General features: G+C 38.9%; 1 protein-coding gene across 2 annotated transcripts in view; it reads right to left on the bottom strand.

Moving 5' to 3' along the window:
• gdap1l1 (ganglioside induced differentiation associated protein 1-like 1) overlaps window positions 1-15393 on the bottom strand; it is a 90618-nt gene that overhangs the window by 35706 nt on the left and 39519 nt on the right. For both annotated transcript variants that reach the window (XM_087994906.1, XM_043710296.2), the window contains one exon: window positions 12771-12963. In XM_087994906.1, coding sequence (XP_087851032.1) covers window positions 12771-12963 — 193 coding nt within the window. The remainder of the gene's footprint in view (window positions 1-12770; window positions 12964-15393) is intronic.

Here is a 15393-nt window from a genome sequence, read left to right as displayed (position 1 = left end):
ATAGAATGGAAACGTCTAATGGGTGAAGGCAGCCTAGATGAACAGTTCAGATAATATTTTCAGAATTGTTTCATGGAACAGCATTTTCTAAAATGACCAGAGAGAAGGCTATACCAGAGCAAGTATTGTGCAATGAGATTGGGGCATCTTCACGATGACATCATTCATTAATCCTAAGTAGCAAGAACCATAACATGGTTGAATTCTTCATTCAGGTTGAGGGAGAGAAGTGTAGGTCTAAGACTATTTAAAACAAAAATTAAGAAGGTGAATTATGAGGGCATGAAATCAGAGATGGCTAAAGTGAATCAGCAATTATGTTAAAGGAAAGGCCAGTAGAGATGTAATGGCAAACATTAAAGGGGATATTTCAGAATACACAATAGACACATTCCAATGAGCAAGAAAAATTCCAAGGGAATAAACCTACAATCTGTGGTTAACTTGAAATGTTATAGACGGTTTGAAACTAAAGCAAAAAGCATATAGTTGTGCAAAGTCATGTGGCAGGGAATCAGTCATGTGGCTGTAGAGTTCCCAAAATGAAAATACACTGAGCTGCACTGGAGCACTGCAGTGAGCCAGAGTTGCCTTCCAAGCCTTCTGGACTCAACATCAAGTTCAACAATTTTATTGCTTGAGGCAACATCCCCTATATCTTTATGCCAACCTCCACACATCAGGTCTTATTATCACATGGTCTGCTATAACACACGATTCATTGTTAGTCCCCAGTTGTCCCCATTAATAGCAATTCATTCTCTCAAGCTGATCGTTATCAACTCCTTTGTCTGTTCAATTGTTCTTCTCTCTCTGGGCTCTATCACCATCTATTGTTTAATCCGTCCCCCACTGCCACCCTATCTTCTACACAAAAAAAATATTTTCCTAGCTACCATCAGTTCTGAGGAAGGGTCACTGAACCTGAAACATTTACTCTGATTTCTCTCTACAGATGCTGCCAGACCTGATGAGCTTTTCCAGCAATTTGTTTTAGTTTAAGATATATGTGAGCTGTGTTCGCAGGTTGTTTAAGGATTTCATGAGGAGACATTAACTAAAGAAGCTAGCACCAAGTGAATACAAAAATTTATCAGAAAGAAACAAATACAACCATCTCAACAACGAATTTAAAAGTAGAAATCAGGTGACCCTTTACTAAAGTTTGCATATCTGTAAGGTTGTTTTTGAAAATAAAACAGTTAAGTCTTTGTTTCTGACATGTATAATCAAATTATTCCAAATAGTTCCTACATAACGTAAAAGGATCTTTTTTTTTGCTGTTGTAATAATAAACTTTCATGTTCTTTTGTCAACAGTACATCGACAATCACTGATTAATATGTTTAATGACTCACCATCTTGCAAATAAAATTGCAAAAATAAAACCCATGGTCAAATAAGCCAGGTTTCACTCTGGAATCTGAGTTGTTTATTCATTAACAGCAACTGAAATCTTAATATACATTCACTTTCAGAAGGTTGTCTGGAATATGAATAGAGGGTCTTATGTCGTATATCATTTCCAATTTCAAAAGGTCATTTGTTCTACTGTTATCTCCAAAACCACTTTGCAACTGTCAAAAAGGAAATATACAAAACTAAAGAAAAAGATTGATTTGTCTTTAAATGTGTGTTTTTTTTGCGTGTGTGTGTGTCAGGGAAATGACTCAATCTCTGATGGTTCTCACAGGCTAGCTCAGATCAAGACCTTGTATTTCAGGGGACTATGGGCAAGGTAATGAAATAAAATTCAGACCAGGTAAAGTACGCCTAAGTGTAGATTCAGTTCCTTCAACTCTTCCCCAATGCATGTCTTAATCTCAAATTCAGAAATCCAACTCTATCAATGTAATTTTCCTCATATTTGAGATTATTAAACCATGTGGCCTCACTGAGTATTTGTGATTTTCATACTCATTTAAGCTTATTTAGATTGTTTGCATAATGAAACTATGCCCTTATTTAAAATCACCTGAGGATTTTTTGAAAAATTGTACATGGTAGATCATCCCTTCAGACGAAAATCAGTAACATATTTCAATAGAGAATAGCTATTAATTTACTGCAGCATTCACTACCTAAAATCGGAAATTAACATGGATGTTGTCCGAATGAAGGCAAATGCTTTGAAAATTAAATATCAACACAACATTTTTCTTTCAACAAATTTCAAACAGGAACCAAATTATACAAGGAAAACTGTCCTGGGAAGTATATTTTGCTCAAAGTACTGTCCTGAATGTACAGCAACATATTATATTGGAAAAAGGTTTGTCAGATGCACTAATAAAAACAACTGGAGGAATCATAAGGGGCTTGAACAATGTGGAAACAAAAACAGAAATTACTGGAAAAATTCAGCAGGTCTGGCAGCATCTGTGGTTAGAAAGCAGAGTTAATGTTTTGGGTCCAGATTATCAGAACTGATGATAACTAGAAAAAAGTTTGGTATATATGATACAGAATGGGTGGGGGAGTGTTAAGAAGTAAACAATAAGTACAGATGGAGCCCAGAGAGAGAGGAAAAACAGTTGGGCAGACAAAGAAGTGGGTAAAGATCAGCCTGGGAGCATGAATTGCTGCTAATGGGGACCACTGGTAACTGACAATGGGTTGTTTGTGGTAGCAGCCCATGTGATGATGAGGTCTGTGTGTGGAGTTGGCATACAGACTTAGGAGAAAGTGCTCAAGCCCTGAAGTGATTGAACTCGATATTGAGTCCAAAAGGTTGCAGGGTTTCCAAGCAGAAAATGAGATGTTGTTCTTCCAGCTTGTGCTGAGCTTTGCTGAAGCACCGTAGCAAGCTCCAAATGCAGATGTTGTTCAGGGAACATAGTGTGTGTTGAAATGCAAGGTGATAGCAAGTTCAGGATCATTTTGCAGTCAGAACGTAGGTATTCTGCAAAGTGGTCACCCAGTCTCTGCTTCATCTACCCAATGTAAAGTGGTCCACATTGGGAGCAGTGTGTACAGTAGGCTATGTTTAGTGAAGTGCATGTAAATCACGAGCAGTTTGGGCCCTGTATCATGAAGGATGTGCTGGCATTAGACAAGATCCAGAGGAGGTTTACAGAAATGGTCCCAGGGAAAAACAGCTTGCCATGTGAGGAGCAGTTGAGGACTCTGAGTCATGCTCCTTCCCCACCTCACCACATTTCTGATGAAGGGCTTATGCCTGAAACACGTTGATTCTCCTGCTCCTCAGATGCTGCCTGACATGCTGTGCTTTTCCAGCGCCAGACCTTTCGACTGAGAAACATATCAGCCATGACTGAATGGCAGATCAGTATCGATAGCACAAGTTGCCCAATTTTACTCCTATGTCTTATGGTCTTACAGATGTTTCCCCTCATGGGACATTCTAGGACCAGACAGTATAACTTCAAAATAAAGAGGTACCTGTGACGGGGAATTTCTTTTCTTCGAGGGTTGTGAGCAGGCTTGAGTGGCTGAATGGCCTAATCCTAATCCTGTTTCTATTCCTTATGGAATTCATGTTCACATGCTCACAAAACTCTCTCACATTCTCGGGATGATAGGACAATGTGGATGGGCTAATTGGATTGGCTGAACAGTGGCAAATAGAATTTAATCCTAAAAAGTTTGAGGTCATACATTTTGGGAGAAATAACAAGGAAAAGGAATATACATTGAATGTAGGACTCTTGAAAGTCGAGAAGACCAGAGTGTCTTTGATGTGTATGTCCATAGATTCTTGAAGGCAGCAGGACAGGTAGATAAGGTTGTTAAGGAAGTATGAGATACTTGCCTTCATTAGTCATGGCATTAAATACAAGAGCAAATAAGTTACAAAGAAGCTGTGTAAGACATCAGTTAGGCCACAGCTGGAATACTGTGTGCAGTTCTGATTGCCGCATTACGGGAAAGTTGTAATTGTACTAGAGAGGGTGCAGAGGAGATTCGGCACGATCTTGCTTGGGATGGACTGTTTCAGCAAGAAAAAACAGACTAGATAGAGTGGATTGTTTTTCTTAGAGCAGAGAAGGAGAGGGACCCTGTTTGGAGTTACAGGGTAAATAAATTACTTTTTGCCTTTAGTACAGGGGTCAATAACCAGAAGATACTATTTTCAGGTAAGAAACAGGTGGTTTAGAAGGCGTGTGAGGAAAGATTCTTTCACCCAAAGGATGTTATGGTATCTGAAACTCACTGCCTAAAAGGGAGTAGAGGCAGGAACACTCAAGATATTTGAGTATTTAGATTAGCAATTGAAATACCATAGCATGCAAAGCTGTTGGCTAAGTGCTGGAAAATATGATTAAAATAGCTAGATTCTGGATGAGTGTATGGACACAATGGGATGAATGGCCATCTCTCACTCTGTGCAAACTCTATGATTTTACAAGTTCTGGAGTGTTTGACTCAGGTTTGTTTTTAGAGTCCGGCACTGGGATAAGTGAGACAGATTTCATTGTATAAATTCCAACAGGCTGCTATTAGATATTTCTCTTCATATTAAAACAATGCCAGTCAGCATGCTGGCAGTCAGCAGCACTTTGACGATGCGCAGTTCCATATTTTAAAATGTTTATTAACACTTGGACAAGACTTTGGATTTAATCACAGTATAGACTGATGTTAATGCATGGCTGGAAGGGTTCTACATAAACATTTTGTCCAATTTTGAGTTATTACCTTGTAGGTACACCCTCAGCTTGAATTCAATTTGTAGAAGGCAGTTTTACATTTATGAACTGTCGTGCTGGCAGATGTATAGTTTTGTTGCTATCAACTATAGCTGGTAACATACGTTTGATGACTTATCCTTTTGTAATCATAGCAAAGGTTTACTTTTTTGTTTTTCAAGATTCAATAGATTTAAGTATTCTGCTTTTCCCCTCATACCTCATGCAGAATGATATCTGTTAGAAGGATAAATGAGGGGGCGGGGGGAGAGTACTGGGGAGGATGGTTGTCCTGTCATTTTCCTGAAATCAGCACAGAAATATTTCTGTAGCTACATGAGACATGATGAGAGCTGGCGCAGCAAGTGACAAAACATACACTGCACAGAACACTTTTCAGAATTTGTTGTTAAGCCATGTTATAAAGAAATGTACTAACAATGTTATATTGGCTATCAGAGTGTTCTGTACTGTAATTACTCACCTTCGTAAACACTATTTTTTGAACAAAAACAGAAGAAGCTGGAAAAGCTCAGCAGTCTGGCAGCATCTGTGAAGAGAAATCATTGTTAACATTTTGGGCCCAGTGACTCTTCCTCAGAACAGTTAACAATGATTTCTCTCCACAGATGCTACATCAGAGTTAACTGTTCTGAGGAAGAGTCACTGGGCCCAAAATGTTAACAATGATTTCTCTTCACAGATGCTGCCAGACTGCTGAGCTTTTCCAGCTTCTTCTGTTTTTGTTCAAAAAATAGTATTTACGAAGGTGAGTAATTATAGTACAGAACACTCTGATAGCCAATATAACATTGTTAGTACATATCTTTATAACATGGCTTAACAACAAATTCTGAAAAGTGTTCTGTGCAGTGTATGTTTTGTCACTTGCTGCGCCAGCTCTCATCATGTCTCATGTAGCGACAGAAATATTTCTGTGCTGATTTCAGGAAAATGACAGGACAACCATCCTCCCCAGTACTCCCCCCCTCCCCCATTTATCCTTCTAACAGATATCATTCTGCATGAGGTATGAGGGAAAAAGCAGAATACTTAAATCTATTGAATCTTGAAAAACAAAAAAGTGAACCTTTGCTATGGTTACAAGAGGATAAGTCATCAAACTTATGTTACCAGCTATAGTTGATAGCAACGAAACTATACATCTGCTGGCTGAGGGGTGACCTCATGGAGGTTTATAAAATTATGAGGGGCATGGATAGGATAAATAGGCAAAGTCTTTTCCCTGGGGTTGGGGAGTCCAGAACTAGAGGGCATAGGTTTAGGGTGAGAGGAGAAAGATATAAAAGAGACCTAAGGGGCAACTTTTTCACGCAGAGGGTGGTATGTGTATGGAATGAGCTGCCAGAGGATGTGGTGGAGGCTGGTACAATTGCAACATTTAAGAGGCATTTGGATGGGTACATGAATAGGAAGGGTTTGGAGAGATATGGGCCAGGTGCTGGCAGGTGGGACTAGATTGGGTTGGGATATCTGGTCGGCATGGACGGGTTGGACCGAAGGGTCTGTTTCCATGCTGTAACATCTCTATGACTCTATGACCTGCTGAGTTTTTCCAGCAACTTCTATTTTTGTTTCTGATTTACAGCACCTTCAGTTCTTTTCATTATAACTTTTTAAAGAATTGCTTTTCCAGGACCAGAATGTTTAAAATCAAAGTGTTGCACCAAGTGACACATCAAACATTTAACTAGGCCAAGGGTGGGGAACCTGCGGCCTTAAGGCCTTCTAGGCCATGGTGTGTGGCCTTTTGAATGAATCCAAATTTTGCAGAACAAATCCTTTATTTTTTATTAATATGGTATTTCTTGTCCTTTATTATTTTTATTTTAATCTTAAAATGAATGTATTTAAAATACCAGAGAGTAAAAGAAAATTCAACGAAATAATCCTCACAGACTGACTGCCACAATTAAAAAATTGGTAAGTCATAAGGGCTATTTCAACACCTGCTATGCTCATGCTTTAGTTATAATGCAACTCTAGTTAGATTTTTACAAAATAATGTGAATTTTGAAGAATATATAATTGAAGTTTCTTGAATGCGGCCTTATTAGATTACAACTAACATAATGCGGCCTTCCAACATGAAAAGGTTCCCCACCTCTGAACTAGAAGAATGCAAGGAAAAGTTTGCAACAAAGTGTGAATTTCTAATCTGTACCAATAATATTTGTATAATATTATTGGTACAGATTACAATTAGCACGTTCATGCTAAGGGTAAAAGTTTGTGTATTTTTATTGTTTAAGGCACTTTTGTTGACAATTCAGTTTTTGATTTTCAGGGAGAGAATTAATTTAAAATGAAGACAATAGGGTAATTTTGAATGTGCCATCTCCCTGATTGGTGAGATTTGAGCTTTCTATGTGAGAATCAATAAATGATCAAAAAGGTCCTCAAGTAAGTAGTAGATAGAGCCAGGTCCATAATCAGGATGATCAGCAGCATTCCCTGAAATGTTCTTACCAGCTACAAGGCAAGACAGTTGCTTGTCAATGCCACGATCAGTGTACCAACGCTGACTGTTATGCATGGAACATTGGGGCAGCTACACAGAACGTTGATAATGAGTCTGAGATAATGAATGCTGCTGTGGAATTACAGTTGTAATTAGGTCCAGGTATCCCTCTGGTTCAAGGATCAAGGTGGATGGATCTGGGTCTAGGGGTCATGAGTTGGGGAAGGACCAGGAGAAGATGTAAGATAGTGGGAGAGGGTGAGGCCAGAAATTGAAAGAGAAAACTGAGGGTTTGGAGTTATCTGTTTTGTCACAAGCAAAGCCCTTCCAGATCCCTTTTAGGCCTTCTTTTAGTTTTCCAGTCTCTAGTGTAAACTAAAATCTTCTTCTGCCTTATCCTTGGCAATATTCTAATTTGCAGTATCCATTATTGTGAAACAACGATGTCAACAGATGATAGGAAGTAAAGGTTTGTTTGAATAATTTACCGAAAGGTAGTTAATCCTTGATATATTCCAGATGCTTATTTTGAAAGTATTCACTTTATTATGTTGGGCAAATGTATCTTGAACTCTGTAGCCATTCAATGAATAATTGTGTATCGATTACTTTAAAAAAAACTGAGACATCAAAGAGTAACTATTTTCAATGAAGGAATTATGCTCATTTTAAAACAGTTTTCAATTTATTCTGCAAAACCATCCATGTATTGTATGGTCTTTCATGTTTATATTAGAGTTGTCTTCCCCAAATACTGATTTCTATTTTCCAAGGATGCAAATATAACAGTGAAAAATCCTTCAGGAGGTCAAGCCAGCCGGTGATCTCGGTTTACATTTTACAACTGATGAGAAACTGAACCATGAAGTGGTACAGTGTCTAAGCTGGTTCAGTTCTTTTTAGTCCTTTCGTATATCTGAACTTCCCAAAATAAGGTGTAAACCATTCAGGGGTGTCAGAGTTGCATTCTGCAATCCACTTAAAGGTGGTAAGGTTGCACTTTGTTTAATAATGCATTATAAATGGCAGATCCCCTAATGATCATCACAATTAAATCCCAAAGCTTTAACAGCTTTCAAATTTGAAAATGATTCATGAAACTGTACTGGTAATTTAATAAACTATTAAATTCCACTTTAACCTTTAGCATTCTTTGTACATTTTCTGCCCACATACCATAAGGAGCCTCATAAGGAAGAATAAATATCAAAAATTTGTGTTTCACATGACATTGTCATGTTTATTTATTTCATATCTTCTTTTTCCATTTGGAAATAGTGGACAAGTTTTGGTAAGATTAACAAACTGACAAACTAACTAATTTGAGCACATCATGATTGCCCCTTCTGCGGCTAACAAATTCTAGAGACTTGAACTGAGAGCTTCTGGTTCAGACTGAAGGGTGCCACCTATTGAGCTGGCCAGTTGGCATTCCCATGCTGGCCATCAATTCAAATGGTTAAAAAATCATGCCCAAATCATCAACTCCTAAGTGAAACGCACTATTAGCTATGTAAATTTTGAAAAATTAATCCTCATATTTTCCATTAACAAATAAATATGTAGGTCTGAATGAATGAATAACCGTTAATATTGCAAGAATATATACTTATGACTTTTTTTTATTAAGCAAATGCATTTGAGTTTGGTTTTCCATTTCTAAAAGTTGGTGAAAGCCACTGAACTAAAGTATTCAAATCAAGTGGCTAAACATTGGCCCGTGGGAAAGGAACAGGCAGCGGACAGAATGAGTATTCTGGGTTCAGAGGTTGCTGGGTGGACCCTAATGGAAAAAATTAACAAGTATCTCTTGAGATGCTGGAAAGAAGCCAAGATGTTCACCAGCTGACATGTGGGAACTTCCAGTGTGGCTATAATGTTTCTACATTAATAACCTTGTTTAGAGTAGGGCAGATATTTTAATCTCTAATCAGCATACAAAAACATCTGTGAAGACAATGATTATTGGGGAAAGGTCCTTGCCTATTTTTATGGGCATGTTTTAATCCATCTGTCATTATTAAGCAAAGGCTACAAAATTTGGCTCCTTGATGTTTAAAAGTAGTCTGTATGTCTGGAAAAAAATATATACTGAACAGAAGGATACCACTGTTTACTTAAATGCATAATAGTTAGAATGATTATGACTGTTTTTCAGGATTCATGGGAATAGCAAACTAAACTGTGCCCCTAAGGAAACCCTTTTCAACTACATTATGGTGTGACATATCAAGTATAACAGTTATTTAGCCCTATGCTCTGGAATTTCTTTCCTCAACCCCTCCAATGCTCTACCTTTCTCTTTCCTTTTTACCATTTTGAGGGCTTGCCAGGAGCAGCATCAGACATACCTAAAAATGTGATGCCAACCTGGTAAATGTAAACTATTGGACCACTTGCACACTAAACAAGAGAAGTAGCATAAAATAGGGCTGAACAATCTCACAGCCAACAGATCAGATCTAAACTCTGTAGTCTTGCCACATCAAGTGGTGACTAATGGTGAACAATTAAACAATTAACAGGAGGTGGAGCTCAAAGGTGGAAAGTCCAAAACATCAATGCCAAATCATCTGCATCCATCTTTAGCCAGAAGTGCCAAGTCATCCCTCTTGGCCTCCTCTTGAGGACACCAGCATCATAGATGCCAGGTTTCAATTTAGTGCACATGATATTGTTAAAAAGCTGAAGGCATGAACTGTACTTTTAAGAGAAAGAATATGCTGTCCTGAACTGAGAGATTACAAGTGTCTGTGTATACGATTGGCTAGCAGTCCCAGAGTGTACTTGAAAATTTAAAATAAGTAACATTTGGCTGTAAAATTGATACCTGAGTTTTGGGTGCTGTTTTGACAACAATTTGAATTTAACCAATTAGTTTAACTTATGCCCCAGGATACTAAAACCTCAGTGAGTTTGAATCTATTGTTTTGCCAATATTGAACCAATGAGACAATCTGATGTTGGGGGTATAAGAATGCAGACATTTGAAAATTGGTCAGAGAGCAACTTCCATAAAGAGAGAATCTCCTGGAGAGCTAATTGCCAATCAAACATCTCATTCTCAAAGAAATTAGAAAAGACTCTCCATCAATGGTACCTTTTCATGTGAAACATATTTTCAGTAAGAAGAATGAAGACGACCCAGTGGAGATCAGCAGCCACAAGAGTGAAAACAGAAGAATTCAGACTGTGTGATTTTGAAATAAAGTTGTTGCAATTTTAATAAATGTCTTATTGGAACAGCATATTGTTATACAGCTGGAGGCAGATAGTAAGCAGTTAAGAGAAAGGGGGCTTAGATTTATGAATAGTTTTTGTTTAAAGTTCACTTTTAGAGTTAGAAAATAAATGTTATTATCTTTAAGTAGTGGAATTTGGGAGTTCTCTGTTACTCATATTTTAACAGATTATGAGGTGAGATGAGCTTTTCTGGGTGTTTGGTTTAATTAACAGAAGGGTTCACCTCCATGTCGTAACAATATCAAGAAACAACTGAAGACACTGGATACCACGGTGTCTATGGACCCTTCCTATTCCAGGTCACTCTCAGCCAAGTTCCAGGGCAGTTACAACATTGCTCTCTAACTGACAATGCAGAAAATTGCTTGTGCACAGAAAGCATGACAAACCCAGCCAATTACCACTCCATTAGTCTGTTCTCGATTATCAGTAAAGCAATGGAAGGAGTTATTGATAGTGCTTTCAAGTAGCACTGACGAAGTAGTAACTTGCTCACTGATGTTACATTTGCATTCCAGCTGGGCCATTTGACTCTTGACCTCCTTCCACTTTGGTCAAAACATGGACAATCTTCAGAAGTGGAGGTAACAGTGACTGCCCATGACATCAAAGTAGCATTTAACCAAGCATGACTTCAAGAAGCCTGAGCATAACTGCTGCCAATGGGAATCGGGGCAAGATTCTCCACTGGCTGGAATCATATTAGTACAAAGAAAGTTTGTTGTGGTTTTTGGAGTCAAATACCCCAGACCCATGTCATCAGTGCAGGAGTTACTTAAGGTAATTTCTAGGCATAATCATCTTCAGCCGCTTCATCGATGATCTTCCTCCATCATGTGCTTGGAGTATAGACGTTTATCACCATTTATGGTTCTTCAGATACTGAAGCAGTCTGTGTCCATATACAGCAAGACATGGACATCTCAGCTTTGATTGATAAACAGCAAGTAACATTTGCACCACACAAATGACTAGCAATGACCAGCTCCAACATAAGATCACCTAGATGTCATGGTTCGATATCCAAACTGAATTAGTTACCATTGACCAGACTAACTGGACTGTTCACAGAAATACAATGGCTGTAAGGGCAGGTCATTGGGTAGAAATTCTGCAGCAAGTAACTCACTCCCTGACTCCCAAAGCCTGTACATCATCTACAACACACAAGTCAGGAGTGTAATGGAATGTTCTCCACTTGCCTGACTAAGTGCAGCTTCAGGACTGAGCAATCCACTTCACTAACACGCCATCCATCTCACCTTTGACATTCACTCTCCTCACCCTGATGCACAATGACAGCAATGTGAACCAGCTAAAAGATGCAACTTAGCAAGGCTCCTTCGACAGCATCTTCTAAACCCATGACCACTACCACCTAGAGGGACAAGAGTAGCAGCTGTACGGGAACACTGTAACTTGCAAATTCCTCTCAAACTCACACACCATCTTGACATGGAACTATATTGCCATTCTTTTATTGTTGCTGGTTCAAAATCCAGAAATTCCCTTTATAACAGTATAATGAGTATCTCTACATTCTAAGAACTGAAGTGGTTCAAGAAATTAGGCCACCACTTCCTTCTCAATGGCAATTAAGGTTAATGCTGGGCTAGCCAGTAACGCCCACAGCACATGAATGAATAACAAAAAATACCAAGCTCTTCAATCAAGTTTTTTGTTCATTTCTTTTGCCACTGCATTCATGTATTTCTTACTCCTTGGGAAGTAACTTTGGACCTTTTTTAGATGAAAGGCTCTATGTAATTGTATGTGGTTGTTTTCGCTGTCATTGATTAAAACACAGTGGGTAACAGTTTTGATTTTAGACAAATACAAGTGGTAGCTGCAGAATTAGTTGCGCTCATTTGTAAAATCCTTATCACCAAATTGTAATCAACAAATTTTGTCAAAAGAAGCATGTTTTGTACAAAGGCTCAAGTTACTAGTAACAATAACCTGCTTTCCCTTTACACTGGCTTTTCGAATTTTTGTAGAATACAGACATCAAATAGAATTTGTTTTTATTTAGTTTACATAAATTTACAAATTCCTGTTGACTTATGGTCATATATGAATTAAAAAGAGTATTGTTTTATATTTGGACAACTAATTAACTCATCCAGACTCAAAACGTTAGCTTGCTCTCTCTCCATGAATTCTGCCTGACCTACTGTGATTTCCAGCATTTGTTGGTTTCAGTTCTATTCAAGCATCACTGGTGTTAATATTTAGATTGAGAGATAAAAAAAATCCTGTGAACAAAAAATGAACTCTCTCATTGCTTTCAATGGGAAAGTTCAACAATAATTTCTCACACATATTTCATATTAACAATATGCTGAAGACAAACATTATACTTTGTTCGATAAATACTTGATACTGTAAAACTTTACCTCCCACAAAGACCTTCTCTAGGTAATCAATAATTTGGCTGTAATCACTGATGATATTGTCCCCATGGATCAGTACTGGCACTTCTTCACTTAGGTTCAGGCGCATAAACCAGGGTTCCTTGTGTTCAGTTAATGGTAAACTAACATCCCGTTCATCACATTGCACACCTTTCTCTGCAATCAGTAGACGAACCTGAAACAAAGGGACACTTCTCACATTACATGACCGTGACATCAAATCTGTATATCAGCACTGAACTAATGATTTTGGGGAGGAAGCATATTTGCTTTCAAAAAAAAGACTGCCTAGACTGAGGATTTTTAAAGACATGTTTGTGCTATAATCCCTGTTGGGAAAGATAAATCAAAATAACCAAATTTTTCAAATGACCTCGAAATTTAAAAAAAAAACATCTCTTGCAACTTTTACTTCAAATGAATCAGAGCCAATGCAAGTTAAACGTGAATTAAAAAGTAAATGATGCTTCAAATAAAAAGGCAAATTTCACAAAGCAAAGACACACCTTACACAAATCAAAGCACTCACAACACTGCATAAATGTGATACCATGTACAAATCCAAAGTTCTCTAACTTGGCTTATTATAAGTTAGGTTTCTCACTTTCCCATTCAATCAGTTTAGCCCTCGTGTCATGTTCACTTGCAGCTGTATTGTATCCAAGTTTCTGGAGATGGTGGTCACCCAAATGGTACACACCTGCTGAATGTTCGTAGCAAGTTTCAGAACAATCTTGATTGCCCAGATGTCCCAGAGACCCCTTTAATAAATCTCATTACATGGTTTGGGCACCTCTGGAAAAACTGAACGACATCGGTAAAAAATTCCAAATCACAATCCCTGCAGTAACACAATGTTCAGCTTTCTGTTTCTTTTAACTCCACACATAGTTTCTTGTAAAATGCCTTCTCTGTTCGTCACTGTTGCATTCAAGACACTGTGACACTGTCTTTCAGCTGAAATGTTAAACTGAGACTCTGCATGATCTTGTAGCTAGTCAGAAAGTCCTTAGGACACTATTTTGAAGTGAGGAAGTTACCCCAGTGTCCTTCCTGGTCAATATTCATCTCTCAATCAATATCACAGAAATATTACAATAAAACAAATAACTACCAGATTGGGAGATCTGAAACAAAAACAGAAATTGCTGGCCAAACTCTGCAGGTCTGGCAGCATCTGTTGGGAGAAAACAGAGTTAACATTTTGAATCCAGTGACTCTTCAACAAGACTGATGAAAAATTCTGAAAGAAGAGTCACCAGACTTGAAAAGTTTAACTCACTGCCACATCTCTTCTTGGAATGGCCAACTTGAAGAAATTCTCTTCCTCTCTGATGGGCTTTCCGTTCTGACCTTTGTTCTTGCTCTCCATCATTATTTTCGTTTTCTCTTCTAGTATTTGATGAAGTCTTTGCTTCCACAGCCACATCTCAATCTTCAGTGAATGTCTCCAGTTCAGACTCACTCCAGATGGATTCAACTGAAATTTCATCCTTCGTGTTTCAAATTCAGCCAGGATCACAGATATCTCTTGATGGACAACAATCCTCAGACAGTTGTTCTGTCACATCCTGAGATCAACACACACTGTTATGTAACACTCTATGCACACTCTCAACCTCTCTCTCTCCATCAGTTGGCTCAAAGCTGTTCTGCCTCACAGTTCCACTTCATTGTCTGGCTTGTTCAATGTTCTAACAAGAAACTTTATCCCTTCCTTTCAGGAATTAAGGAACACAGGAATAAAGAGACACTAGACTCAAAACATTAACTCTGCTTTCTTCCCACAGAGACAAGGAGAAAGTGAGGACTACAGATGCTGGAGAGTCAGAGTTGAAACGTATGCTGCTGGAAAAGCACAGCAGGTCAGGCAGCATCCAAGGAGCAGGAGAGTTGATGTTTCGGGCATAAGACCTTCATCAGGAATGTTGGGGGGTGGGGGGGAAGGGTATGAGACATAGAGGAGGGTGGGGTCGTGCTGAGGGCGAAGGTAGCTGGGAAGGCGGGGGGTGATGATAAGTCAGTGGGTACGTTGGAGTGGATAGGTGGGAAGGAAGATGGATAAGTAGGTCAGGTTCAGAGGGTGGTGTCGAGTTGAAGGGTTGGATCTGAGTTGAAGTGGGGGGAGGGGAAGTCAATGCTGATGCCGTGTGGTTGTAGCTTCCCAAGGTGGAAAATTAGGCGATCTTCCTCCAGTCGTCGGATGGACCTAACAAGGGAGTCATGGAGTGAATAGTTTCTGCAGAATGCATATAGGGGTGGGGAGAGAAATATATATCTGGTGGTGAGGTCTGATTCTAGGTGGTAGAAATGGCAGAGGATAATGCGCTGTATCGGAGATTAGTAGGGTGGAAGGTGAGAACCAGGGGGTTGGAGGGGTGGAGTTCTGGGGCAGAGTGCGGAAAGTGGAGGAGATGCGCTGGAGGGCATTGTTGATCATGTGGGAGGAGAAATTGTGGTCCTTGAAATAGGAGGCCATCTGGGATGTCCTGGTGCGGAATTCCTCTTCCTGAGAGCAGATATGGTTGAGGCGGAGCAATTAAGAGCAAGGGATAGTATTTTTACAGGAGGGTGGGGTGGAGGAGGTATAGTTCAGGTAGCTGTG

Source organism: Chiloscyllium plagiosum, unplaced genomic scaffold (assembly GCF_037043375.1).
Source record: "Chiloscyllium plagiosum isolate Xiang-an unplaced genomic scaffold, Cpla_swu_hap1 HiC_scaffold_15, whole genome shotgun sequence".
Lineage (NCBI taxonomy): Eukaryota > Metazoa > Chordata > Chondrichthyes > Orectolobiformes > Hemiscylliidae > Chiloscyllium > Chiloscyllium plagiosum.
Note: the sequence above shows the minus strand (reverse complement) of the source record. Positions and strands in the feature narration are given on the sequence as shown.